This window comes from Anoplopoma fimbria, chromosome 18 (assembly GCF_027596085.1).
Source record: "Anoplopoma fimbria isolate UVic2021 breed Golden Eagle Sablefish chromosome 18, Afim_UVic_2022, whole genome shotgun sequence".
Classification (NCBI taxonomy): Eukaryota; Metazoa; Chordata; class Actinopteri; order Perciformes; family Anoplopomatidae; genus Anoplopoma; species Anoplopoma fimbria.
The window spans coordinates 2,616,558-2,643,494 of NC_072466.1; the positions used below are offsets into that span (position 1 = coordinate 2,616,558).

The 26,937-nt window shown below is 38.2% G+C and overlaps 3 protein-coding genes across 3 annotated transcripts; 1 reads left to right on the top strand and 2 right to left on the bottom strand.

Moving 5' to 3' along the window:
• Positions 1-2,798: 2,798 nt before the first annotated feature.
• atf3 (activating transcription factor 3) lies at positions 2,799-9,683 on the top strand. The gene is made up of 4 exons (XM_054618560.1): positions 2,799-2,899; positions 6,073-6,331; positions 6,425-6,532; positions 6,929-9,683. Exons 2-4 carry the CDS (start codon positions 6,074-6,076, stop codon positions 7,232-7,234), a joined length of 672 nt encoding a protein of 223 aa, XP_054474535.1. The 5' UTR covers positions 2,799-2,899; position 6,073; the 3' UTR covers positions 7,235-9,683.
• Positions 9,684-20,812: 11,129 nt separating this feature from the next.
• Positions 20,813-23,419, bottom strand: batf3 (basic leucine zipper transcription factor, ATF-like 3). The gene is made up of 5 exons (XM_054619040.1): positions 23,383-23,419; positions 22,831-22,907; positions 22,276-22,380; positions 21,363-21,407; positions 20,813-21,256 (listed from the first exon to the last, which is right to left on the bottom strand). The coding sequence occupies exons 1-5, from the start codon at positions 23,417-23,419 to the stop codon at positions 21,122-21,124; spliced, it is 399 nt and encodes a 132-aa protein (XP_054475015.1). The 3' UTR covers positions 20,813-21,121.
• A 60-nt stretch (positions 23,420-23,479) lies between these two features.
• nsl1 (NSL1 component of MIS12 kinetochore complex) lies at positions 23,480-26,937 on the bottom strand. Its single transcript, XM_054618754.1, has 6 exons — positions 26,710-26,937; positions 25,732-25,804; positions 25,471-25,604; positions 25,073-25,127; positions 24,446-24,513; positions 23,480-24,353 (listed from the first exon to the last, which is right to left on the bottom strand). The coding sequence occupies exons 1-6, from the start codon at positions 26,896-26,898 to the stop codon at positions 24,105-24,107; spliced, it is 768 nt and encodes a 255-aa protein (XP_054474729.1). The 5' UTR covers positions 26,899-26,937; the 3' UTR covers positions 23,480-24,104.

Below are 26,937 nucleotides of genomic sequence, written 5' to 3' on the forward strand. Positions count from 1 at the left end.
AGTCAGAGGCTTCGAGCTGGAAATGACAGGAAATGAGTGATGAGGAAAGAAATGAAAGAGGAAAGAGCTCTGCTATTCATCTGCCAATACACTTGTTACTACTTGTTCTAGCTCATATCAGGGTGTCTGTTCTTGTAAAGGTGATACTGTATAATGTAACATAATGTCTGAACACAAAACACATTTAAGCACAATCGCTGTTCTATATGGAAGATAACAAACCAACTTACAATTTGTTAAAGGTTATTCTATTGGCAATTTACGTTTGTTAAGGCAAGACACCTCTTCTTTTACTGGTCAATTTCAGATCTTGGTCTATTTTACTTCCATTTAATGTCGTCTTTCAGATTATTTTTTACTACTTTGTCTATTTGTGTCTTTAGATTTCTCCCAAATTCACCATAAGTTACCTTTAGATAATGCCCAATTTGCATATTTAAACATAGCATTGTACTACAAAACAATATCATGTCAATGTAAGTTATCAACTGGGGAAGTTTCATGGTGATATGTTTTATCCTAATCACCTGTTTCACTAAAACAAAAACAACTAACAAACGGACAAGGTTCTAAAATGTAGAACAACATCTATAAATAAATAAATAATGGAATAAGTGACATTGCAGTTTACGTACTACTACTAGTACTGCTGCTACTGACAGTCATAATAAAGTCACCACCAACAGAACTACTACTACTGGTAGTAGTTACTAACAGTACATGTCACACTTGTAGTACTATAACTAGTACTGCTGCTGTACTAGTTGTAGTAGTCGTGTATTTTTAGGTTAGAAACTCCTCTCAAGAAATCCCTGTCTGTCTCAGTAAATGAGATCAACCGATTAAGACCAATTAAGACACACAAGAGTAGTAGATTAAAGTAAAGCCACTCCAGCGCTACCACATGTTTCGGACCGCCATCGGATCATGAGCAGCTTCTGTACAGCCGAGTTCATTTAGGAAGAAAACATGCAGGACAATATTGTCTTTACCCACCAGCTGATCTTCAGGATGATGTCACCTCGTGGGAATGATACCTTCACCTTATGAATTAAGGGAAAACAGCCGATAACGCTCCATCCATCTGCCTGTTTCTCTGTCTAAACTCATAGTTTTATACCAAGCAGATGAGATGTAAGCCCAGAATAAATAACCCGTGTGTCATTCAGCCTGACTCGTTAGTGAGGAATGTCTGGAATGTAAATCCACGTCCGTGTGGAAACGGGGAGAAGGGATGGAGACGAGGTTATGGACTTATTTAGTAGAAATCTGACTGGTTTTATTTAGGTTTTTTAAGGTTGTTCTTATATATAAAGAGGTATTTATTCATCTTAGTTTTGAGTGTGAGGTCGGAGGGGGTGAGTAAGAAACGCTGAGGTAATGAGAGAAAGAAGAAGGATGACAGGGAGAGGAGGAAAGGACTAGAAAAAGTTATGAAGAGGGAGTACAGATGATAAAGTGGAGAGAAGGAAAGAGGGATAGTGATGGACATGAAAAGACAGATGAAAGAAAGAAAGGAAGAGATAGAAGAGGGGGGACGAAAGGAATTAAAAAATAGAGAGAGATAGAAATAAGGAAATGAGGGAGGAAGGAAAAGAGGAGACAGATAATAGAGAGAGAGGAAAAGGAAAGGAAGTAAAAGAACACAACGGGAAAGGAAATTAGGACAAAAAGGAGGAAGGAGGTTGAGGGATGGAAGGAAGTAAGGAAAAGGAGAGGAGACGAGGAGAGGTGGACGATGATAGGACAAGAAAAAAAGAAAGAGAGGATGGACGATGATAGGACAAGAAAAAAAGAAAGAGGAATGGATGGAAAGGAGAGGAGAGGAAGAGAGGGAGGGAGGAAGAGTAAAAAGAAAAACACAGGGTAGGGAAGGAGGAAGAAAGGAGGAAGGAGATGAAGGGACAAGAGAATAGGAAAGAGGGATGAAGAGGTAGGCTATAAGGAAAGAGGGATGAAGAGGTAGGCTATAAGGAAAGAGGGATGAAGAGGTAGGCTATAAGGAAAGAGGGATGAAGAGGTAGGCTATAAGGAAAGAGGGATGAAGAGGTAGGCTATAAGGAAAGAGGGAAGTTATCCTAATAAGAGGGGATGAAAAGACTGAGGAGATGAAGGAAGGAAGCAAAAGGAGAGAATGACAGATGAAAGGAAGTAAAAGAACAACCGGAACGGAGGAAAGGAAAGGAAGAGGAAGAGAGGGAGGGAGGACGAGTAAAAAGAGAAACACAGGGTAGGGAAGGAGGAAGAAAGGAGGAAGGAGATGAAGGGACAAGAGAATAGGAAAGAGAATAGGAAAGAGGGATGAAGAGGTAGGCTATAAGGAAAGAGGGATGAAGAGGTAGGCTATAAGGAAAGAAGTTATCCTAATAGGAGGGGATGAAACGACTGAGGAGATGAAGGAAGGAAGCAAACGGAGAGAATGAACGGAAGGAAAGGAAAGGAAGAGGTAGAAAAGAGAATGAAAAGAAAGAAGTATTCCACATCGAAGAGACGGGAGGAAGAGGAAAAGACTGAGGAAGCATAAAGAGAGGGATGAGGAAGAGGAGGAGGAGGAGGAGGAGGAGGAGGGGAAGCCTGCCCTGTTATGGCTGAGCAGCTCGGGGTAGCTCGATTGCATCATCGCAGTATAAGCTGTCTATAAATAGGCTGACGTCACCCTGCTCTCCCTCCTCCCTCCTCCTCCTCCTCCTCTTCCTCCTCTCGTACAGCATTCCTGGTTGCGTCACCGCGTCACCGGCTCCTCCTCTCGGCCTATAAAGCTCCAGTGATGCAACGCAGCGGCCACAAGCGCAACTTTACGCAGGAAGAGGAAGAAAGAGACTGAAGAGGCTTCACACAGCTCTGGTTTTACCCCGGAGTCAAGCTCACCTGATCCCCGGGACACCCAGAGACCAGACAGGTAGGACGGACCCCTGCTCACCTGGGGGGAGACCCGGGATTGGAGGTGGAGAGGCCGGGGTGTGCGCGTCAGAGGACCGGTGCCATCCTGGGACACTTCACCCAAAAACTTATAAAGTTGTTTCTACTTGTGCTTGAATGAAAACAGAGAGGAGGACATGTGTGTAGTTTAGATTTAAGTTGGAATTAATGATTATAAAGCTGGTTATATTTTATATATATAATAATTTTAAAAACTTCTTCTACTTGTGCTTAAATGAAAACAGAGATGAGGACATGTTTGTAGTTTAGATTTAAGTTGTATTTAATGATTATAAAGCTGGTTATATGTTAAATAGTTTATATATAATAATAATTTTAAAAACTTCTAAAGTTGTTTCTACTTGTGCTTAAATGAAAACAGAGAGGAGGACATTTTGTAGTTTATTTAAGTTGTAATTAATGATTATAAAGCTGGTTATATTTAATATTTTATATATATAATCATTTTAAAAACTTCTAAAGTTGTTTCTACTTGTGCTTGAATGAAAACAGAGAGGAGGACATGTGTGTAGTTTAGATTTAAGTTGTAATTAATGATTATAAAGCTGGTTATATTTTAAATATTTTATATAATAATAATTTTAAAAACTTCTAAAGTTGTTTCTACTTGTGCTTAAATGAAAACAGAGAGTTGGACATGTTGTAGTTTAGATTTAAGTTGTAATTAATGATTATAAAGCTTTTAAATATTTTATATATTTTATATATATAATCATTTTAAAAACTTCTAAAGTTGTTTCTACTTGTGCTTAAATGAAAACAGAGAGGAGGACATGTTTGTAGTTTAGATTTAAGTTGGAATTAATGATTATAAAGCTGGTTATATTTTAAATATTTTATATATATAATAATTTTAAAAACTTCTAAAGTTGTTTCTACTTGTGCTTGAATGAAAACAGAGGAGTTGGACATGTGTGTAGTTTAGATTTAAGTTGTAATTAGTGATTATAAAGCTGGTTATATTTTTTAATATTTTATATATAATAATAGTTTTAAAAACTTCTAAAGTTGTTTCTACTTGTGCTTAAATGAAAACAGAGAGGAGGACATGTGTGTAGTTTAGATTTAAGTTGGAATTAATGATTATAAAGCTGGTTATATTTAATATTTTATATATATAATCATTTTAAAAACTTCTAAAGTTGTTTCTACTTGTGCTTAAATGAAAACAGAGAGGAGGACATGTGTGTAGTTTAGATTTAAGTTGTAATTAATGATTATAAAGCTGGTTATATTTAATATATAATAATAATAGTTTTAAAAACTTATAAAGTTGTTTCTACTTGTGCTTAAATGAAAACAGAGAGGAGGACATGTGTGTAGTTTAGATTTAAGTTGGAATTAATGATTATAAAGCTGGTTATATTTTAATATTTTATATATATAATCATTTTAAAAACTTCTAAAGTTGTTTCTACTTGTGCTTAAATGAAAACAGAGAGGAGGACATGTGTGTAGTTTAGATTTAAGTTGTAATTAATGATTATAAAGCTGGTTATATTTTAAATATTTTATATATTTTATATATAATAATCATTTTAAAAACTTCTAAAGTTGTTTCTACTTGTGCTTAAATGAAAACAGAGAGGAGGACATGTTTGTAGTTTAGATTTAAGTTGTAATTAATGATTATAAAGCTGGTTATATTTTAAATATTTTATATATATAATCATTTTAAAAACTTCTAAAGTTGTTTCTACTTGTGCTTAAATGAAAACAGAGAGGAGGACATGTGTGTAGTTTAGATTTAAGTTGTAATTAATGATTATAAAGCTGGTTATATTTTAAATATTTTAATATTTTATATATAATAATAATTTTAAAAACTTCTAAAGTTGTTTCTACTTGTGCTTGAATGAAAACAGAGAGTTGGACATGTGTGTAGTTTAGATTTAAGTTGGAATTAATGATTATAAAGCTGGTTATATTTTAAATATTTTATATATTTTATATATATAATCATTTTAAAAACTTCTAAAGTTGTTTCTACTTGTGCTTAAATGAAAACAGAGAGGAGGACATGTGTGTAGTTTAGATTTAAGTTGTAATTAGTGATTATAAAGCTGGTTATATTTTAAATATTTTATATATAATAATCATTTTAAACACTTTTGAGCAGAGTTGAGCCTGATGTGATTGTCTGCTTGGTTTTCAGTTCATACATAGTGATAATGATGATAATAAAGAAATTAAATTAACAAAAAGAATAATTAAAATAACAATAATAAAACAGGTTATAAGGGGGTTTGCGATTTATATATTTTGCGAGTTAGAGTTAAGTTTATTTTTATTTTAAACGTACGAATGATGACAGATATTCAGAGGTTTATGGGAAATAACTGTATTTATTCTCGGACGTGTTTTTTTAAATGATAACCTTTATAAATATATAGCAAAACCGGAGAAACATGGATATGAAAAGACAAAAAACTTGCTAAACGAACTGCGAATCAGTTGCAATGTTACATTAAGTCGCAAATCAATAATAATAACTTACCATGACCTATAATAATAACAACAGAGTGCCTTATTATGACACCTTATGGGAATATTATAGGGAGAATAAGCTGTTTTAACTTTACTTTTACTCTATGAATGTGTTTGTTTTGATCTAACAGCTGATAATCATTTTATCATACTTCTCCATGAGTCACTCCTCTGTTTAGATAACACATGAATGATTCTCTTTAATGTTTCTTTGAACAAATATGTGTTTAAGTTGGGTGGGTCTCCATTAAGGCTCGTTTGTTATTCACTCCTCCTTCTCTATGTTGCATCAGATAACACGCACACTTTGTTTATATGATATACTTGTTGTGCAATATTTAAGTGCTCTGTCATTATTACTAAAATAAATATCACTCTAAGTTATAAACAAGTGCCCTAAACATGCTTTAATGTATTTTAATTATCCTGTAATATCACTGCAGCAACTTTATGTGTGTTTGTGCAGCTTGATATTGAGATAAACTGAGTTTTATTGCATTTTATTGATTCATTTTATGACTATAATATCTTTATAGGCACTTAATATAGAGGTTATTGTAACTTTTTTTTGTTAGTTGTATTGCTCTGGTGACTTTGACCGGCATGATAATAATCTGTTGCCTCTTGATGTTTGTTTTTGTCCAGAATGATGCTGCAGCACCCGGGTCCCTCGCTGGCTGACATCAGCTGCTCCGCCCTGGTTCCCTGCCTCTCCCCGCCGGGCTCGCTCACCCTGGACGACTTCACCAACTTCACGCCCATCGTGAAGGAGGAGCTGCGTCTGGCCATCCAGTCCAAGCGTCTGTCCAACGGGCTCAGCGTTGACATGAGCTCAGACGGAGCCAGCTCCAGCTCAGACCGGGCCTCGGTGTACCACCCTGATGGATCTGCAGTCAAGAGAGAGGTGAGGTGGAGATGCGGGAAAAAAAGCTTCAGAGTGGTGTCATGTGTGGCTTTTTGACTTTTTCAAATATTGACATTTTATCTCTGGTTTAAGGTCACACCTCAGGAGTACGAGAGGAGGAAGAGACGGAGGGAGAGGAACAAAGTCGCTGCTGCCAAGTGCCGCAACAAGAAGAAGGAGAAGACGGAGACTCTGCAGCAGGTAGTTTTCAACTTCTATGGAATTTACAAAAAGAAAACTGAACTTTTACATCAGTTTTTTCATAGAAACGCACAGCTTTGTTTGGCAATTTCCTACTACAAAAATACCTGGTTATAAATTGTCTGGCTCAAGGAGAAGAAACATGTTAATATTATAATATGGGATTTAAAAAAACAAACATTAATCATCCCAAATTTCAACAATAAGTATTTAAAGAGGAAAGACTTTTAGCCGTTCAATGTGCCAGCTTTCTGTTTTTGTGACTCCGCTCTTAGAAATGTTTTTATTTAACTGCCTAAAGTAGAAAGAAGCTCCCCTAACAAAGCTGTAACCTCCAACATAAAAGCACAACATTAATTTATTTGCCCTTTCTCCCTCCGTCTCTCTCTCCTGCAGGAGTCAGAGAAGCTGGAGAGCGTCAACAGCGACCTGAAGGCTCAGATCGAGGATCTGAAGCAGCAGAAGCAGCAGCTGGTCTACATGCTCAACCTGCACCGACCCACCTGCATTGTCCGAGCCCAGAACGGCCAGACCCCCGAGGACGAGAGGAACCTCTTCATCCAACACATCAAGGAGAGCACCCTGCAGCTCCACAACATCACCTCCTCCACCACCACCTCCTCATCGTCCACATCCATCTCCACGCTGTCGCCTCTCGACGGGGGACTTCTGACCCTCGATCACATCCACTGTCACCTATGAGCGACCGGCTGCCACTTTTCTAAGACTTGCAATGCCGCCAATCGATGCAGCACAGAATGTCAGAGAGGACTTACAGTCCGAGAAGGACAAGTGACTCTTCATAAACGCCATTCTGGATGACTCCTCGGTCTCATTCACTGTCCACAACGCTGCTAGAGAGACCTCAGAGAGACATGTATTACGTTTTTTCTTTGTTTTTAAACATTACAAACAGTCATGGCCAAGGACAATGCCAAAGCACTAAAAAAAACATCTCTTTTTCATTTTTATTTACTGTTATTTTGAATAGAAGAAAGTTAGATTTTTGTACCAAAGTGTGATTTCAAGGTGATCAAGGCACATGATTTAAAAGTTCACACGAAACAAAAGTAGATCGTAGTAAAGAGTAGTAGTATATCGACTGTCTGAGTGTGTTTTGAGCTGCAAGACTTTTAAAAAAAGACTTTGTTGTTTGTGCTTAGTGTATGGAAAATTGTATATTTATTTAGTATCTACTGTATAACATGTCATTGCCGTATCAACCCTGTCTGCTTGTCCTTTATACAACGTGAACTACTAAATTTGCTGCTACTACTAACCACTCAGGACCTGTGCTATTCTCTAGAAGTTCAGGCTGTTTGCTATCAGGGCAGCAATAGCAATTACAAAAGTGAAATGTACTTTGCAGGCAGGGCTTTAAAATGATGCACTTAATAAAAAAGCATAGTAAAAAAAATTACAATATGATCCTCTATGCAGATGATACCTTACTTTTCCAAACAAGTTCAAATTTGCTGGCTAGCAAAATTGTCCCAAAAAATATAAAACTGTATAGTATTTCACAATAACACTTTATTTTATCACTGCGTTCCCTCTTAAGGTACATAGAACTAGCGTTGATTTATAAATCTTCCTTGACGATGAAGCTCCAGAAGTACAAGTTTTATGTTGATTTCTAGAAACATACAATTTTTTCCCTCCCAGATACCGATTTCGATACCTGAACTTGCATATTGGCTGATACCAACTACCGATTCGATACCAGAGCTCTAAAAACAAAAATCATGATGATGTTATAATTCACCTTCGCCCAAAAACATTTGTTTTACTGTATAGCGCTTGAACGCATCATAATGTCATTTTAATGCAACCTCCGTACAATAGCTGGGCCGCTCAGCTGGCTGCTAACAGCTAACGTTAACTAGCTCTCCTCCTGCCAATTTCAACATGGCTTTGTTGTTCAGAATGTAGCATCATCAGGGAAAAAATAGGGTGAACAAGAGTGTTTAACCGCAGGTGATCAGATAGCGAGTAATGTGTTGTTGTTGTTCCCGTGTTTATTGTAAATGAGCTGATACGTGATATGATAACGTGATATGGATTGGTTTGGTTTGGTACTGGTCAATGCGGAGGCGTTTCTGATACTGGTATTGGCATCTTTTGTTTTGGAATATTGTATGGACTGTGCGTTAATTCTGTGCTACTGTATGTAAACACTGGATGCCTCGTTTTGAAAACCAAAAAAAGATTGTTTATTTTCTAAAATGTATTTTTATTAACAAGATTTGGTTTGGAAGTTGTGTTCGCTTGATATCGTTAGCTAGGTATTGGAAGTGTTCATCAGTCAGCTTTGGGCTGGACCTTCAACGCGCCTGACTCTGAAGATATGCACGATGACGTGAGATGTTATGCGGCGTGTTGCAAACTTTATCAGTAGCCAGGCTTCAAGTCACTGCCAAATAATTCCCCAATCCTTCCGCTCCCCTTTTCTTTCTGTGATCTGGTTTTAAACTAGGTTTAGGAGCATTTTTTCTTGTCGATTGGTAATCATAGCTTCAACCTAAAGTGTCCAAACATCTGCGAACAAGACGCTGAAACCCTCTTCTCAGCTCACACGTCAAAAGGGAAACTCTGCTTATCAAGTATTTCAATAATCGTCAGTAAGCCTGACTGAGCATTGAACATCCTGTTAGCATCATTAGCTTCTAAGGTTATCTTAAAAGGTTTGTCACTGTTGGGGAAATATCGTCAGTTCATAATAAAAGAGTAATAATTTATGCAGCACATTAATATCACGTCGATGACTGAAGTTTTATGTTTGCGTGGTAGAAGAAGGTTTCCATCGTCTGTCGTGTGTTATAAAAGCAGAGAACTTGAGAGTAACACGGTTAAAGGGACGCCGGCGTTCATAGTGTGTTTGTTGTTTTTGTGGTTCCATGTCCTGTCATGGCTAGATAGCTAATAAGCACTGAGTTTCATGCGTATGTATTCTATTGTGCCTTCTTCTACTGGAGGCTGTCTTTGTTCGTTTGTTTTGCAGCCACTCGACTGTTGGAGCATCGTGGCCTAAATGAATGATACCGTAGGCTGTCAAGTACAATAGCACTGCTACTACCAATGTGTACTTCCATCTTTGTGATCTGTCAACTTTTGTTTTTGATACTTTGTTAATTAAAAATATGTATTGCAAATGTAACCGTGGATGGTCTTGTTGTTTTTTTGTGGGGGAAATAGTCACATTGCTTTAAAAGGATATTATTCCATTTGATTCAAATGGTAAATAGTCGTTGACCCACAACTATTCTGTTGATGAATAGAAATGTTTAGTGCTAATTAATGCTGTCAAGCTAGAGTACTGATTGAGTATACTGATTTCATGTAACAATTTACATTAAGGGGAGACACTACAGGCGAAAACATTGTTTTTCATGCACTCATCAATTTTGAGATAATGGTCGCTTTTGCTTCAATAATATGTCTTCTTTCAGACTAGTGGTGTATGGGTCAAATACAAACTGACCTTTCACCTAAAGGAGACTGGAGTTCGTTCCCCATGTGAAACAGGAAGTCAACATTGATTTATTTTTCACACAACGTACGTACTTCATTAACGTTACTTCCAGGGTTATTTAACTTTCTTCCCCTAAACCTAACTCAGTAGTTTTGTTGCCTTAACCTAACTAAGTATTTCAAAATCTTTTTCTAAACCTAACTCAGTAGTTTTGTTGCCTTAACCTAACTAAGTTGTTTACTGTGAAGAAGAAATTTTACTTTGAAAAGTCTGTACCCATGTAACGAGCAGAAAAGAACAAGTGTTGCCGGACTTTTGTAGGAAAACGAACCAAAACGAATTAGGAGTAACTTTTCATAGGATATCATATGAACTGCTGTATGAGTAAACGTTGCATAATTTGTCCACGTTTATACACACACTCCAGACAGGGAAGCTGCTGTAAGAGGAAATAAACCTTTATTTGGGCGGGTCATCCCTTCAGGCGCTTCGTGTAGAAAAGTTCATAACAGAGACATGAGTTCACCTCATAAACGTTAGTCCTGCAAGTGAGCTCAGAGCAGCTGTGTTTGTGCTGCAGAGAGAGAGAAGACTGGACATCAGCTGATCAAAGAGAGAGAGGGACGCTATGACCGAATCTGAGTTATCTGTGAAGATAAGCTGAGAAATACTGTTCAAAGAGCAACAAACCCACCAAGACAAACTAATATCAACACTGGATATACAACTTAAACTCTAAGTGGCCAAAAATAGTCAACCACTCTTCAATGTGAAGAGGGTTAGCTTTAAACTTTAAGGATATGACCTATATATATATGTTTGCAGTTGTCAAGACTCTGCAGGTTTTTGAAATTAGACACAAATGCAATCATTTGTCAAATGGAATTTAATAAATACCTACAATTTTGAGGTCCTTGTAGTATGAGTATTTCCTTTTTATGCATTCTTAAAACTTTCAGAGTGAAATAATGTACTTTTTACTACATTACTTTTATTTGATACCTTTAGATACTCAATACTTTTCAGATATTATTAAAACTGAATATAAATCAGTTAATGAATTAGGTGTTTTAAATAAAATTAAACTAAAATTAGCTCCAGCTGCAACATTAACATCATGAACACTTTAATGCATCAATGATCATAATCAAATAATATATAAGTGGCTTTCTGCATACTTTTGGCCCTTAAAGTATATTTTGATGCTAATACTTATACTCAATTAATTTGAATGCAGGACTTTTACTCCTAACAGAGTCGATTTAAAGTGTTGTACTTCAAAGTACTAAAATAACTTTTTCTTCAGATTTGTACTGGGAATTAAAATGGTTGAAAATATGATAAGCTTCGTGCAAATTTCCAGTTATTTACAGATTTACCACATCCTAAATGAGTGAGGTTCACCATGATGGTACAACTATGCATGAGGTTCTGACAATCCCACTAAACTTGATGCAAGTCAGTTTAATTCAATTATTTGTGACATTTAACGAATTCTCGAATTGCACAACCAACTAATGGGCCTGAAGCAGTAAACTCCACCCTCCTGCCTCACTGACATTTTAACAAACAATGAGAATAACGTGATCCAGGTTCGTCGGTTTCAGCTTGAAAGGTTACATCTGGTGCGGTTTCACCCCGCCCGTCTAGAATGAAAATGTGATGCAAGCAAACACAATAAAATATGGCATTACGGTTTGATAATGTACAGCTGTTAACAAGTATTTCTATAATTCTTTTGGCTGGCCGACCCTGGATAGCACACCATCTTTGGTTTAAGTCCTTGCAGATATCAAGCCCTAAAACTTCATTTAAACATACGTTAAAGAAAATCTAAGCGTTCAAGGAGTCAAAAATAAGTGCAAAGTTTACTACATAATGTGGGTAGGATCCATTCAGCCATGTGAGAGTGTGGGCGGTGTTGATTGCTGGAGGGAAGTGTTTCAACCTGCTTCGGTATTGTTTGATACACGACTGGTATGTTAATTACAACTTATGACATACCCATTTATCATATCCCCCTCAGCTCTCCTTTGGTTTCCTCCTTTACCTCTTCTCTCAGATCAGCCCAGTCCCGAGGGAAAAGTTGACATTGGATGTTCTGCAAACCCTGAATACATTGCATGTGGGTGTTTTTGCATTCAGTGAGAGAAAGTAACGTAGAACAAAGAGAGACTGTCATAGTGGGTCAAACAAACACAGGGCCCGCACCCAGAACACCACTGTTTAGGTCCTGTGTGTGAAACTAGAAGTAAACGTTGATTTTACGCTTATTTCGTGACTTGACGTAAGAAATTCCGCTAAGAGTGGTTGGTAAGTATTTACGCTAGTTAGGTTGTTACTCCACGTTGTTAGGCTACGTTGTAACGCTACGTCGTAGGCAGCAAACCAAGTAGTTTTCACATCTTTATTCACGTGTTATTGTGCGTTTCTGAAAGTGTGATACGAGGCTTATATGAATCAAATTTTTGGTTCCGAAACGTCAACATTAGTTAGATTGTTATTAAAAATATTGGACTCCCAAAGTTGACATTTGTAGCAGGGCTATTGTATAAGAAAATGGTTGTGATTTTGGCTAATGCTAACCATTACGATAACAAGGCTGCTCACTTATATTTATTTTATTGGAATGTTTTTATTGAAAGGGAATATCCTTGAATACAGATGCATGTTCATTTGCTCTTGTTCTATCTAGCAAAAGGATTACTTAAAATTGGATTTGATATTTCATCTGATTATGCTTTCAGAGGTGAGCCAAGGTTCAGCTGTCTTTCCTGCAGGCTTTAATTAAAAGGTTTGATGGGACCGCCCTGAGCAGAAGCATTGGTGGTGTGAACAGGATCTGACACGAAGGAGTTTGTGATGCAAATGTGACTTGTTTATCAGAATCTTTGTTTATCATTTCCTCTGAGAAATCCTCCTGAAACACAACAGTCAGTCTCTCTTTTTCTGGTATGCAGTCACGGGGAGTGTTGCTTAACTCTCAAATGCAGATTTTTAGAATTGAAATCATACATTTGCATCTTAAAAAAGCTCAATTCAATATCTTTGCGCATTCAAAGCAATGGTGGAGAAAGCTTTCAGATCTTTTACTTTGTATTTTATGTGAAAATACTATGTTACAAGCAAAAGTCCTGCATTTAAAATGTTCCTCAATTAAAAGTATGTAAGAGTAGCAGTCTCCATTCATCTTAGCTGAATGTAACAGTCCCCTGAGTTGACTGGAGGGTTATTCAGGTCACCTGTTGAGCAAGACTTGATGCATTTCACCTCTCGGCCAATCAGGAAGAGTCGTCCTTTTCTTCAGGGTTTAGGTGAGGTGAAGAACTGAACATTCAGCCAGAAACTCTGGTCTTTAGGCATTTTAAAGACTTCTTTGTTGTCTTAACTTTTCTGATTGAGGGAGCTTTTATGAAACTTAGCTGGAGGGAATGTTAAAGAACACCTTGACATTAGGTTACATGCGTCACAACGATAAGTTAAAGGAGACATATCATGCTCACTTTGAGGTTCACACTTGGATTTGAGGTTTCTACTAGAACATGGTTGCCTATTCTAATGGAAAAAGAAAACCTTTTTTCCCCATATGGTCTGAATTACCTGTATTCCACCTCTCTCTAAAACACTTTGTTTTAAAACCTGTCTCTTTAAGCTCAGTCTCAAAAACTCAAATATTTGTATTTATAACACCTTTGCAAAGGTATTTTCCAAGCCGTGGGTGGAGATCCTGAGATGGGCTTGGTGTATTCTAATGAACTTGCAGGCTTTATTTAGTTTATTTGTTTATTGCTTTATTTCCATTGAAACGCTAACATGTCTTTATTATCAAAGAGGCGTTCTAATATTAGTGAAGGGGAATTCTTTCGTTATTACTAGGAAGGCATTTCTTCACTGTGAAGGCACTTGTTAGATTTGTTTCTCGAAGTATTTCCTTATAATGTGTTCTGAACTGGTTCTCAGGCTTCTTTTTGATCAGGGGGAATTTGGGAAAACTGGTAAAACCACATGATTAAAACCAGAATCTTTTATTTTGTTAATGTAATCATGCAGAAAAAATATCCCCTGTGACTGTTAGATATTATATGATAAGATTATTATTATTACTCATGCATTAATATAAAGCAGCTAATGATCATGTATAAACTGGGTTGTTTAACTCAAAATGAGGCCATGTTGTTGTTGTTGTTGTTGTTGTAAGTGTAATTCAAGTAAAGTACAACTACGGGAGATCAGTACTAATTGTACTTATATCGACGTTACACAAACAGTGGTCTATCACTAAACTATATCAAACAGTTTACAGAGTGGGTTTATATTTGTTCTTTTCATTTCATTTTTTCATAAGCTCTTTGTGAAGAAGTCCAGTCTGTTTTCACTTGAAGCAGAAGCAGAAGTGGGAAGTTTCAACACCGCTCAGTGACACAGAACAGGGCAGCTTATTCTCGGGTCAGCTCGGGGTCACGAGTTGAGGTCGCTGATAGTTGCTCTCTAACCAGGTTAAGTTCCAGGAAGTGGTCACTGACTTTCGATCCCATTGATTAAGCACCAGGATGTTTCCTGCTGGGTTTGTCTTCTTTTCGCTAGAGTGAAACCTGAAATCTTTTTTTGTGCCGTGGCCTGAACGGCTGTTGGCCAATATGGTGCCAAAGTACATAGTGGAGGGGAGGGGGGAAGATGCTTTGCCACTGAGGGGAAAAACTGATGCAACTCAGTCACAAGTGGAGGCAGGGTGACTGATGCAACAGCGGTGTCATAATCTTTGACATCCTGTGTGGTGGGGTCAAAGGTCACAGCTCAACACACAGGCACATTTGGTATTATTATCAGATAACCAGATCACAGAGCACTGGTGCTCTGTGTCTGATACCGACGCACAAAGCACCCTTTATTGTCTGTATGTGACACCCTGGACTTTCAATGTAAACCCATCTGTGTCATAACTAGACCTAGGGCAACAGGAAGAAGTACACTCATGCTTTTATTGTGAAAGCTAAAATTGAGAGATCTTTACTGGTGACGTTAGGCAGGCTGTTCTCATACAGCATTCCTATGAAAACGAATGTGCTCAAAATCACTTTGTATGTAATCCAAGAAATTGTGAAGCAGGATGTGTCAAAACTGCAAAACCCCACACAGGACAGGTGGCAGTTGAGGTGAATCGGTCAAAGAAAAAATGTTTTCATGTAAAACGAGAAGTCAAAGTTTATTTATTCGTCATGTAACTTCAGTACTTAAGTAACGCAACTTCCTTAGTCATTTTAACCCAAAAGATGACCTTTTTCTTAAACCTAACTAAGTATTTCACAATCTATTCCTTAATGTAACACACAGATGTAGTTTTGTTGCTTAAATCTAACGAAGTTGTTTCCTTTAAAAACTGATATTTATTTTGAAAAGACTGTATACATGTAACTAGTGGAAATTAATACATGTTTCTGGACTTTCGTAGGAAAACGCACAAAAAAGAAAAAAAATTTGTAAGATATCATGCAAACTGTTGGATGAGGAGACGATGCGTCACGTATGAAGTGATGCTACGCCTCATCCTTAGCTTAAGTTACATTTAATGCACACTTGTTTTTTTTAACCCTAACTTCGTAGTTTCGACGCCTAAATATAACGTAAATGTTTCACAACATAAACGACATGTATCAACATTAACCGGCAACGTTTCTCAATGCTAACCACATGCGAAACTCCAGCTGTGAGACACGACGCAAAAGGCTGCCGGCATTATATTGACGCTGGAGGCTTCTGCACAAGCGGCAAAATATGATGAATTATGATGAAAACACGTTGAATTATCTGATAAGACTAATACCGTTCAGTTCCTAAACAATCCGGTTTTAATTGCAATACATATTTCTTCAAAAAGGCGGCTTGTCCTATTCCCTTAAAAGACAAATATACATAACAGAGTACACTGATTGTGAGGAACAAAACATTTACAGGGAAAAAGCCTATGGGTCCACTGGGTATGACACATGAGAACTGCTTACTCACATACGGACACATTAACAGAGTACAAGGAACAAATAAATCTGTTTAAGGAAGTTGCACTGAACTAAATAGAAAGCACAAGATAAATGAAGCATTAGCAAACTGTAAGCATGATGCATATGCTTAGAATTAAATAAATGTACGAGTTTAACAACTATCATGTGATGTCACCAGTATTCATCAATTTCTTTAGAACTTTTCAAACCAAAGAAAGGCCGTTAAAGACACGAGGAAGTAAAATAGGGCAGGAGAAATATAAGCGGGAAGAACAATTGGAGACAAGATAAGTGAAAACAAGGGACAAAGTACAAAGTAGGAGCAATAATAACAACAACAGCACAAGGAAGTTAACCTACTATGAGATTCTAAAGAGCTCCTAAAATAGAAAAGGGACTCCGATGGGGAAAACCGATCATCTCAGTTAAAGAGAAAGATGTTGTCTGGAGGTTGTATTTGCATTTCTGTCTCTTTTGTCTGATAGAGGTAACAAGGACAAGTTATTGTGCAGGTAAGAAATGCACATGTGGTTAACAGAACAGCATATTACCTGTCAAAGAGACTTGTTTCCCAACCAACTAATAAAATTGATGTGCTCATCAATTAACATGCAAAACCACTATGACGCAACATGACTTGACAGATCTTGTTTGCTTTGCTGGAGAAACTCAAATGAACCCTGCTGCTTTATTTTTGATATTCTACCGATGTTGCTTCACCTTAAAAGCCTCCAGAAAACCACTGGGAAAACTTTTATAGTGAAGGAGCAACACGGAATATAAGATTAAATAATCACATGGAGATCTAAACATTTGAGGAAGTGGATTAGTCTTTAAATATTACAGAAAGGTAAAAAAAAGAAAAGGTAAAATAAGCAACAAGCAAGGCGTTTTTATAGGTTTTCAAAACTTCTGAATAAATCTATCTTGAATTTTCTTATAAATCCAACCAGCTGTTTCAATTTAAGAATGTAAAGTCAAAACCTGCCTACATTTCAGATGTTTTAATACCATTATTTCCTTCCCGATACCAATGCATTAAAAACAAAATATACAGTTTGTCGCTAAAACATCTCCTTTTAAAACTGTATTTATTCCAGTTTCTCACCAAGATTACATTTTACAAGATGACATGTGAACACATCATGATAACTTTACAATTTACTTTTGCCTAATACTAATTTTCACGGAAGGGAGCTTGAACGCGTCATAATGTAACTCAATGCAACCTCCGTTAACGTTAGCGGTTAGCTCCGTTAATAAGCCAAACAGGACTGTGCTGCTAATGCTAACTAGCTCTCCTTCTAATTTCAACACTCAACACAGACTTTTTGTTCACGATGTAGAAAACTAGGCTGCACAAGAGTGTTAAAGAGTGTTAAACCACACATTTTCAATGCAGGACTTTAACTTTCACAGTGTGGTATAAGAACTTTTACATCAGTAAAGTATCTGAATACTTCCTCCACCGCTGCTCAAACCCAACATAAATGCAACATTTAAGACAACATCTTGCATCACAACATTCAGTAAAGACGTTTTCTATTAACGTATTCAGTAGTAGAGTTCCTGAGAAGAGGCAGCTTTAACTTCCATGAAGATAATCTTCGATAACTGGTCAGTACAACTCGAGACAGGACGAAATAAGGAGTGCCAGGAAAATTAACTACATTAAAAGTATTTGTATCTGTGACACTCATCGCAAACCTCATAAAAACCTTGAGTTCTCTTCCAGTGAAGTTAATCTGAATCCACTTGGAAATTCAGTTGAAGTGTGTGCGTGTGTGTGTGTGTGTGTGTGTGTGTGTGTGTGTGTGTGTGTGTGTGTGTGTGTGTGTGTGTGTGTGTGTGTGTGTGTGTGTGTAAGGGGGATGGGAAGTGTGTTGCGGTGTATGAATTGATAAAGGATTGTATTTGCTCAGAGATAATTCATTGCTTCAGTGTTGCAATAGGATGAATTTTGTTCAGCAAAGTTTTACCTTTAGCGTCCTTGATGGTCAGCATTGCGTAAATCCGCTCATCACGGGGTGTCCACATGGGCCCTGTGCAGACCGACGGCTAATTTGTTGTGACATGTGCGATCTAGTAGTAGTTTAGCAATCTGGGTTTTGGTGCAAGTGCAATTTTCAGCTACTGTTGACGACACTTGTATGTGTTAATTTGAAGGTTTTTGCAACAAAGAGACACAAACTGACTACAAACTGACTACAAACAGACACAAAATGACCACAAACGGACACAAAATGACCACAAAATAGACAAAAAAAGAAGAAAAAAAACAACAACAAAGAGACACTAATGACGACCAGGAGACAAATGACCACAAAGGGAAATAACAAGACTAAAAAGGGACATTAAATGACATCAAAGAGAAACAAAATGGCCTCAAAATGACCACAAAGAGAGTTAGAAAGTGAGGCCTTTTGCATAGCTGGGAAACAACCACAAAATGACAACAAAGAGACACAAAGCGCCCACAAATGGACATAAAAAGAACACAAATGGCCTCAAAATGACCACAAGTAGACTTAAAAGGTGAAGCCTTTTGCATGTCTGAGCCCAGGGCTCCATTGTCTCATGATCTGCATATGTGCGTCACCTGGGTCCACCTGAGCTCCAGCTCCGGCTCCTGAGGCAACGGGGCCGCACCTCGTTCAGAGCTCTGTCTGAACGAAGCCTCGAATACTTAAAGTACTGAAAGATGTTATCTCATCTCTGATGTTAGTATTTCATTTTCTACCACAGAAATGTCCAAGAAATGAATTTGAATTTCACTAGAAGTCAGTCAATATGGGTGTGTGTGTGTGTGTGTGTGCTAAGGACAAATGCTGTATCCCTGTCCAGGCATGTGTGGTGGTGGGTGGGAGGCGAGTATCTATGAATTAGAAGTGTTCCTTTCATTGTGTGAGTGAGTGTGAGTGTGTGTATAATTGCGTTTGCTTACAGTGTGTACAGTGGAAGCTGTCTGTGCAGGCCTTCTTACTGTATTCCTCAGAACCACTCTGACAAGTCCGCTCCTTCCTGAATCTGCAGTGTTCCCTGGGTTGCTAAGCGACCTGTGTTGACATGACTGTGGTGAATTTTGGTTACTCATTTAGAAACTGATCTGAGCTCAGTTGTCACAGTGACCGCGGCGCCGGTTTCCTGCGGAAGTCTATGAGGGTGTTTGAAGGAGTGAAACCCAAATACGGTTTTCCACAAAACTCAGCGTTTGTTGAAACCGCAGACTGGATGAGACGTGGATGAAGTCTCTGTGATGTCAGCCAGAGGCTTCTGAAGTGCAAAAAGAAACTAAGCTCAAAGTTGGCGGTGCCAGCTGAGAGACAATGTCCCTCTAATCCAGGTTCTCATGAAAGAAACTGGATCAAATAAGTCCATTTTGTTTAAAAAACAGATGTGAAGACAGGTTTGCGTAACCTGTTGCAGCTCTGGCTGGCTGTAGATTATGGCAGGAAAAACTTGTTTTTTTGCACACGCTATTCATATCTGTGAATAAATGTTTTGCAGTTTGACTAATTAAAACTGACAATTGCATGTGACACATAATTGCCTTATGATTTTACAGATCCCCTTAAAGGCTTTCAGGGGGTCTTAAATGTCAATCAAGGGACCTCGAAACTCGTCATTCTCCCGTATTTCTCACACGGGTTAAAACTCCAGTGAAAAACAGTCATTCACCATGAAGAACACGCCTCTTCCTTTCTTCTCTCCTCTGCTCTGTCGGATCAGTGTGTAGAAAAAGAGTCTGTCTAGTATTCAAGGATTTAGGCAAGTTTCATGGACATAATAGTTTCTGATATGCTGTTAAAAACTTGTGCATATCGGCCACTAGGATGGATTCCCGAATCAACGGTACAAGCAGCCTCATGATACATCAGATATTTGACTAAAGCTGGCATGAACAGTGATACTATCTCTAGAGACCTGCTGTAAACTTGTTTATTTCTCCTCTAAAGTTCGTCCTTTTAACATGGAGGTCAATGGGAGATCTACTTGCTTTTGGAGCCATTTGAGGGACTACATTTTCTGCCGTTGGCTTCATTCCTATACTTTGTTTTAACATGCTTGGTAGAAGCGGACGGGTGGAGTTAGACAAACCAGGGCAGTTGGATTATGTTTTAGTCACAGAGAAGTAGACAGACTCAACTCTTCTGTGCTTTATAGTCATTTTTATAAAGTTTTGTTATGACATTTTCACCCAAGGTGTGTGTATCCGGTTAGAGAAGCCCCACCCATCTGGCATTCACCAAGGTGAATAAATAAACAAAGGCACCAGGCTTTTCAAAAATCACTCCAGTTTTTCCAGAAGTCTGTTCAGACGTCATCAACATCTTCGACGTCGAGACAAAGTTTCAATTGACCTCCGCATGGAAGAGGAAGGAAAAATATGACGAAGAAACCAGGGGGAGACAAAGTCTGATGTGATTGTGGTCTTATTATATGGAAGTGTTCCTCTCAGTGAGCGTCCTCTAACGTAACCAAACCACAGCGTTATTTGCTGATGCAAACACACAGAGATTCAGAGTTCATGGATCCTCTCTGTGACCTCAACGTGACCTCGAGAGCTTCGGTAAAAATGAGGAAACATTCCTGGGGCTCTACGATGTTTGGGAAATATTGCCGGAAGCTTACGACACACGAGAGGGTTTTTTGTAGTTTTCATACATCAGTTGTCATACATAGAATATCTGAGTTATATAAACTAGTACATGATAATAATATTCAAAATGACTATAAAGTGATTTTTTTATCAGTTTAATTTTGTCAAATTAAACACTTTTTATTGATATTTATGGAGAGATCGGTGAAAATGTTGTTCTTTGTTACAGCTGAATAGAATAAAAGTCACTCGAAGTAATTCTACAAATAAAGTTTCAAATTACATTTAAAAATATGAACTTTTACTTTTTTTTTTATCTGCGAGCTGAAAGAAGAAAACATCAATATCAGTAATGTGAATGAACTGTACATATTTACATTATGGACACGAGCTGCTGCATAAAACGTTTAACCACTAGAGGACACATGAGATTATGGGGTCATCTCACAGTGAGCAGCGCCCTCTACTGGTCTTACTGGTGCATTACACCAAGAGCAGCTTCAGATGGATTACATGTTGCCTCAGACTGACTGAGCCTCCATACAGTCAGGCTGCAGGCTGGACGAGGTAAAGGAGCAGTGCATGATGGGACAGAAGCGCTCGTGGGCCATGAGAGTCTCTGAGAGAAGACGCTGCTCCTCAGACAGAGAATCCACCTGAAGACGAACCCACACACATTTCATTACTGTCACTATAGTGTAGATGTGATCTTCTTTTTGTGTTCATGTATAAAATAAAATGTGCAGTCGTTAATTATTATACCTCTCTCCTCAGCTTCCTGTTCCTCTGCTCCAGCAGCTCACAGGCCTGGGGGAGAGGAGAGAAGGGAGGAAGGAGAGGAGAGAGGAAGAGGGAGAAATGATGAAGTTGGGTTTTCATTATGTTACATTTAGTGCAGAAACACTGGTGATACTTGACTTCATGCGTTCCCTACATTAAAGCCAGGGTAGGTAATGTGTATTTGGTTTTGTTGTGTTTGTTGAGTTCTAACGATAGCCATGTTGTTTGTTTTAATGATGCTACTTTTATTAGAGAAGAGTTATCAAACTGGGCTGAGTTTTAATGTTGGATCCTTTTTTAACTCTAGCTTTAGGCCTTTACGCACCGTAAGCATCTTTTCGTTGCGATTCATTTGCAGGTATGTTTTCATACTGATGTTTTCGGCGTGCATACTCTCACACAAAAAGTTGATATTACGCAGCGAAAAAGGGACATGATTGATTTAGAACACATAAAAGCATCAGCCCAATCAAGTTGTGCCTATAATTAACATGGAGGCTCCGTAGTCTGAACCAAGGAGGCAAACTTTATTACTTCTTTCCACAGGCTATATCCACTCCTTTCACAATAAAAGCCCCAGACACATAACATTCTCAGGCAGGTGTTTCGCATTTTCTTGCTGTTAATTCATCTTGCAACCCACCAAGTTACATTACCAGTAATGAGTACAGTAACAACTGTTGTATAATGACTTCAAACTTCTTTATAGATTTAGTTACCCCTAAACGTAGGTCTTATAAATCAAGATATAACTATAAGCAACCATTTGAAGCAGTGAGGGACACACAAAGTCCTTACTGTCAAGGTCTACACACACACACACACACACACACACGCACACACACACACACACACACACACACACACACACACACACACACACACACACACACACCTCATGCAGATGGTCAGCTCTCTGTGTTTGTCTCTTCCTGCTCTTCTGGGCTGCAACTCTGTTCTTCTCTCTCCTCTTCAACTTCCTGTCTCCATCCTCTGAACCCTGAAGGCACACACACACAATATATATATATATAAATATATATATATATATAAATATATATATGTGATTAATAATAAGAAAAGTTCAATTCCTAGTCTTATTCATTCCATTGGCAGGTCACGTGTGCAGTTCTTTATTCCAACAATATATTTTTGAAGATTGCTTCATTTGTAATTTCCTTTTCATTTAACAGCCATTATTTAAATCTGAGGCCTCATAGAGAATCATTTCTAAACATCCTCCTCTTTCTCACAAACTTGATTCTGCTTCCTATTGTGCCAAGAGATCACCCTGTAGCCAGACGATGTTGCTTTAAATGTTTGCCAGCACAACCTTGACCTATGACCCCCCCCTTTAAGATTAGCAGCAGGCTGCAGCAGAAAAAGAGAGCAGGTCCCTATAACGTTAAGACGCCACAGACACAACAACACAGCATCAGTGTGAGCTCACCTCACACCCTCCACAGAGGAAGGCTTTCCTGTCGTTCTGAGGAGATCTGCAGGAAGAGTCACCGTCTGACATCACAGCTTTTTTTTTTTTTTTTTTTTTTTTTTTTAAAGTTACATTAAATAAAATTAAAAAAAACGAGAGGATGTCCTGCACAGCGGCTCCGTCAGAAAACTAAAAAGCTGTTTGTGGACTGGACATTGGGGTCTAGAGAAGTTAAAACAAGCTGGGCTGCGGTTTCACTTCAGCTTTCTTTTACACTTTTCGTTTCCTCTGGCGCTTTAGAAGAAGCAGCAGCAGCGGAGGCAGTTCAGATAAGTCACATGGTTTCCTTTCATGCCTCATATCTACCAGATCTACCATCCTGTAGATACACACCTGTGCAGAGGTTGCCGACCTTTTTTCTTTCTTGAAGCCACGCCTACTCTTTAGCAAAGAAAGGTTAAGCCCCTTAAGATAAGAACAAATCCTTGAACGAAGTCCTCAATTTGAATAAAGTGATTCAGCGTATTAAATGAGTTATGAATAAAGAGGCAGCGTCCTGATGGATTTTACTTTTGGACACACGTTGGAAACAATCCTTCGCAGCCATCCGACGCTGTGCACAAATACCAGCTTTAAACAGAATGTGGACTTTTATTTTTGACAAACAATTTATATACAGACTTTTGAAAAAAGTATCCAGTTAAGTGTGTTGTTATGATTTTTGTTATGCATGCAAATCGAATTTTGAGCAGACAAATCCCAGCGCACCATTTTGGTCTTTGGGAGGCCTCAGACTAAAGGTTAAGATATCACTGCACTACAGCAGATTCACACCATATGTGTATTAGTCCCATATAAATAGTTATTATTTCATAAACCCTGATACATTTAAAGAAAGATGTATAGGTGTAAAAAAGCACACAAAAACAGGATAGATGTAAATGTGTAAAAGGGACTGATCCAATATAAACAGAGTAACAAGAGGAGTTTTAGGATTTCATCTGATTCAGTTTAGTCCTAAAGAATATTACTTAACTTTGTTTCAGTGGTAGAAAAAAACTTTTACTTAAAATGTAAGACATTTGTTATGCTCTTTCAATACTCAGCCCATTAACAGTCCTCTTTGTTTACGGGAAATCATAGTAATGTTTCACTATAAAAAATATGTGAGACTCCACGTTTAAAATGACTAAACCTCAAGAAGAGTCATTTTAACCGCTGCTTTCTATTGTTTAAAAAAGAAATCATATTAGTCCGTCTCCTCTGGCGTGTGGTGGTGGAAGCAGGAAGTGTCACTCTGGTTCACTCTCTCCCACTGGTTTCTTACTGAGAGGCACATAACAGTCTGCAGCAGCCGCCTCCTCTACGGCTCTCTTGATTGGCTGCCTGCTCCTCGCGGCTCCGCCCTCGGGAGGCGGCGGCGCGTCCGATTGGCCGTCCAAACCGAAGACTTCTCTGTGGATCTCCAGAGTGGCGTGACTCGGCTTCATGTTGAGGATCTCACAGAGGCCTTCGGCTTGTTTCTGCAGAGTGTTGATTGACTAGAAGAGAAGTAAATAAATAAATGCATCAATAAAGCTTCTATGCATCCGTTCATGTATTAAATGATGGTGTGTTCAGGTGTGTGCGCTACCTTTATGACCTGGATGGCCTGTTTCACCATCACAGGAGCTGCTGCTGACAAGTCGTTCATGATGCTCTCTGGTGAAAACGAACACGAGAACAGCAACGTTAACTGTGGCTGGTTTGTTTTACATCAAAACATATGCAGAATCACATTAAATAATCAGGCTAATAACCTCAAAACAATGAATCGTGTTTGACTCTTATGCATAACCATACATGGGATAAAACTCAATTTAAAAAAAAAACTGCAGTTGTGTTTCATATATCAAAGTCTACTGAAAGTGATGCATTCAGGTGTTTCAGTTCATATAGGTGTTTTCAAATGTCCAGCTATAAGAGAAGTAGCTCTTCCTGACTATCAGACAGGAAGAAAATGTATCTGATGCAATAGGAGAGGGTGCACAGAATTTAAAATGCTTTAAACCAGAGGAAAAAAAGTACAAACAGCAACACTAAATATGAATATTTAATCACTTTGCTTGCTTTGTGGACGCGTCAACAAAACAAAGACATTGCTGCACATCTTTCTGTTGATCTCTCATTACTCCTCAAATATCTTTGTCCTCAGAACCTTAAAGAACACTAACACTCAAATTAGAAATGTGTGTGTATTAAGTGATTAAAAGGGAACAACCTTGACCCGGATCTTTGAGCACCTCTTGAGGTTTGACTGCGAGCTCGTACAGCCCCTGAAAAACAAACGGCAGACGACAGATGAGTGGAAACATCTGCTCTGGATGGTGAACAGCGATTGCATTTCCTGTTTCAATAGTTGTTGTTTCTTTGTGTATTTAAACCTTGGACCATATGGATAACTTTTCAGGGATAATTAAGTTAAACCCGTCTTGTTAAAATACATTTAAAAGGTTTTATCACCGATCGTTATGTAATCGATACTAAATCAAATGATGCACATCTGTTTTTTGGAGCTGGGACTGTGCAGATTTCCCTCCCACTCAGCTGTGTTTATTTTATGAAACTTTCTGCACATTTATCCGCCCTGAATGAAGTTAAAGCTTCTGTGGAACCCACCATGAGTTTACGCTCAGCTTTGAGCGAGTGGACCACGTGAGGCAGGATCTTTTTCGGGTACGTGCGGCGCCGCCTGGTGGTCTCGACTATGGTGTCGTCCAGCAGGCTCTCCAGATCCAGGGCCTCATCCTCCGCTGGGTGGTGGAGGGAGAGGAGAAACAGGAATTATTAAATAGGAATTCATTTTAAACAACATCAACATTATTAACTGATTAAGGATGTTATGTAAACCTGATTTTTAGAGTTTACAGTGTGAATCACCTTCAGCATCAGGTGCCTCCTCCCAAGGCTGTCCGTTCACCAACACGTTGTCCTGAACAGCTGCCTCAAAGTTCTGCAGCGGAACAAATACTTATACTTTATACTTACTCAACAAACAATAAAGCAAAGTGTCCATAACACATTATGAACTGTATCTAGGCATCATTTTTTATTATTGATGAATCTGCTGATTATTCTTTCTTAAATTCATAATCATACAATGATGGAAAATAGTTCTAAAGCTCAAAGTGATGCCATCAAATGTCTTGTTTTGACGAACCAAGAGCCTGAAATCCTCAGATGTTCAGGTTACTACCGAGGCAAACAGCTCGTTTTGAGAGGCTGAAAATTGGGAATATTTAATAGATTTGCTTAAAAGGTATGTTTTATCTCCTCCCCAAATATTCTTTATCAGTACACTGATTATCATACAGGAATTAGTGCTATCAACTATTCTTTTGTCATTTACTTTAAGTACATTTATATGTTTGATTGATTTCAAGTTAATCCAATTTAAAATGTCTAGTTTTCACTTTCAGAACACTTTAACCTTCTTAACAAGTATTTTTACCTGAAATAATGATTTGAATGAATGCATTGAGAAGAAATCCCCCCACAAAACTTCTAAACCCTTTTTAGTGAGCAACATTTCAACTGTTTACTGTCTCATATAAAGTTCATTTATTTAATGAAATAAAGAGCTGTTCTCTCACATCTTTAAGCCGAATTCATCAATGCAACTGACCAAACACAAATGGGTCATTTATTGTGTTTTTGCATGTTTCTATGATTGTTTACAGCAAATCAAACATTAAATTAAAGGTTTTTTTAATGGAGTCTGGTGTTGAATGCACCAAAGAGCCACAGAACCCTCCACTCATCGGTGTGCTGATGCCTGACAGGCTCAGTGTGATGGTCAGTGGATTACATGAATGCTCAGGTGGTAACATGAGGATGTAAACACACAGGAGGACGCACCGCCAGCAGCTCCTGCAGTAAAACGCGCTTCGTCTCTTCTGGGACTTCCGGCTGTCCGTCAAGCACCGTCTTCAGAACGTCTTTATATTTACTGATCTGCTCCGTTACTTGTCTCCTGGACGTCACCTGAACTCTGAACTCCTCATTTGTTCCATCGCTGGGTAAGAGTTCAGTCTCCAAAGGCTCCATCTTTACCGCCAACTTGTTTTTTTTTTTTTTTGACGCAAA

Bases quoted from the DNA above. Each gene is read 5' to 3' on its own strand.
- atf3 (XM_054618560.1), top strand. From the start codon at position 6,074: ATGATGCTGCAGCACCCGGGTCCCTCGCTGGCTGACATCAGCTGCTCC. The intron at 6,332-6,424 runs GTGAGGTGGAGA...CTCTGGTTTAAG, and splicing joins GATCTGCAGTCAAGAGAGAG to GTCACACCTCAGGAGTACGA. The intron at 6,533-6,928 runs GTAGTTTTCAAC...TCTCTCCTGCAG, and splicing joins AGACGGAGACTCTGCAGCAG to GAGTCAGAGAAGCTGGAGAG.
- batf3 (XM_054619040.1), bottom strand. From the start codon at position 23,419: ATGGCTGCGAAGGATTGTTTCCAACGTGTGTCCAAAA. The intron at 22,381-22,830 runs GTGAGCTCACAC...GTGTGCCTTCAG, and splicing joins TCCTCTGTGGAGGGTGTGAG to GGTTCAGAGGATGGAGACAG. The intron at 21,257-21,362 runs GTATAATAATTA...GTTCGTCTTCAG, and splicing joins ACAGGAAGCTGAGGAGAGAG to GTGGATTCTCTGTCTGAGGA.
- nsl1 (XM_054618754.1), bottom strand. From the start codon at position 26,898: ATGGAGCCTTTGGAGACTGAACTCTTACCCAGCGATGGAACAAATGAG. The intron at 25,128-25,470 runs GTGGGTTCCACA...TTTGTTTTTCAG, and splicing joins AAGCTGAGCGTAAACTCATG to GGGCTGTACGAGCTCGCAGT. The intron at 24,514-25,072 runs GTTGTTCCCTTT...CGTTTTCACCAG, and splicing joins GCTCAAAGATCCGGGTCAAG to AGAGCATCATGAACGACTTG.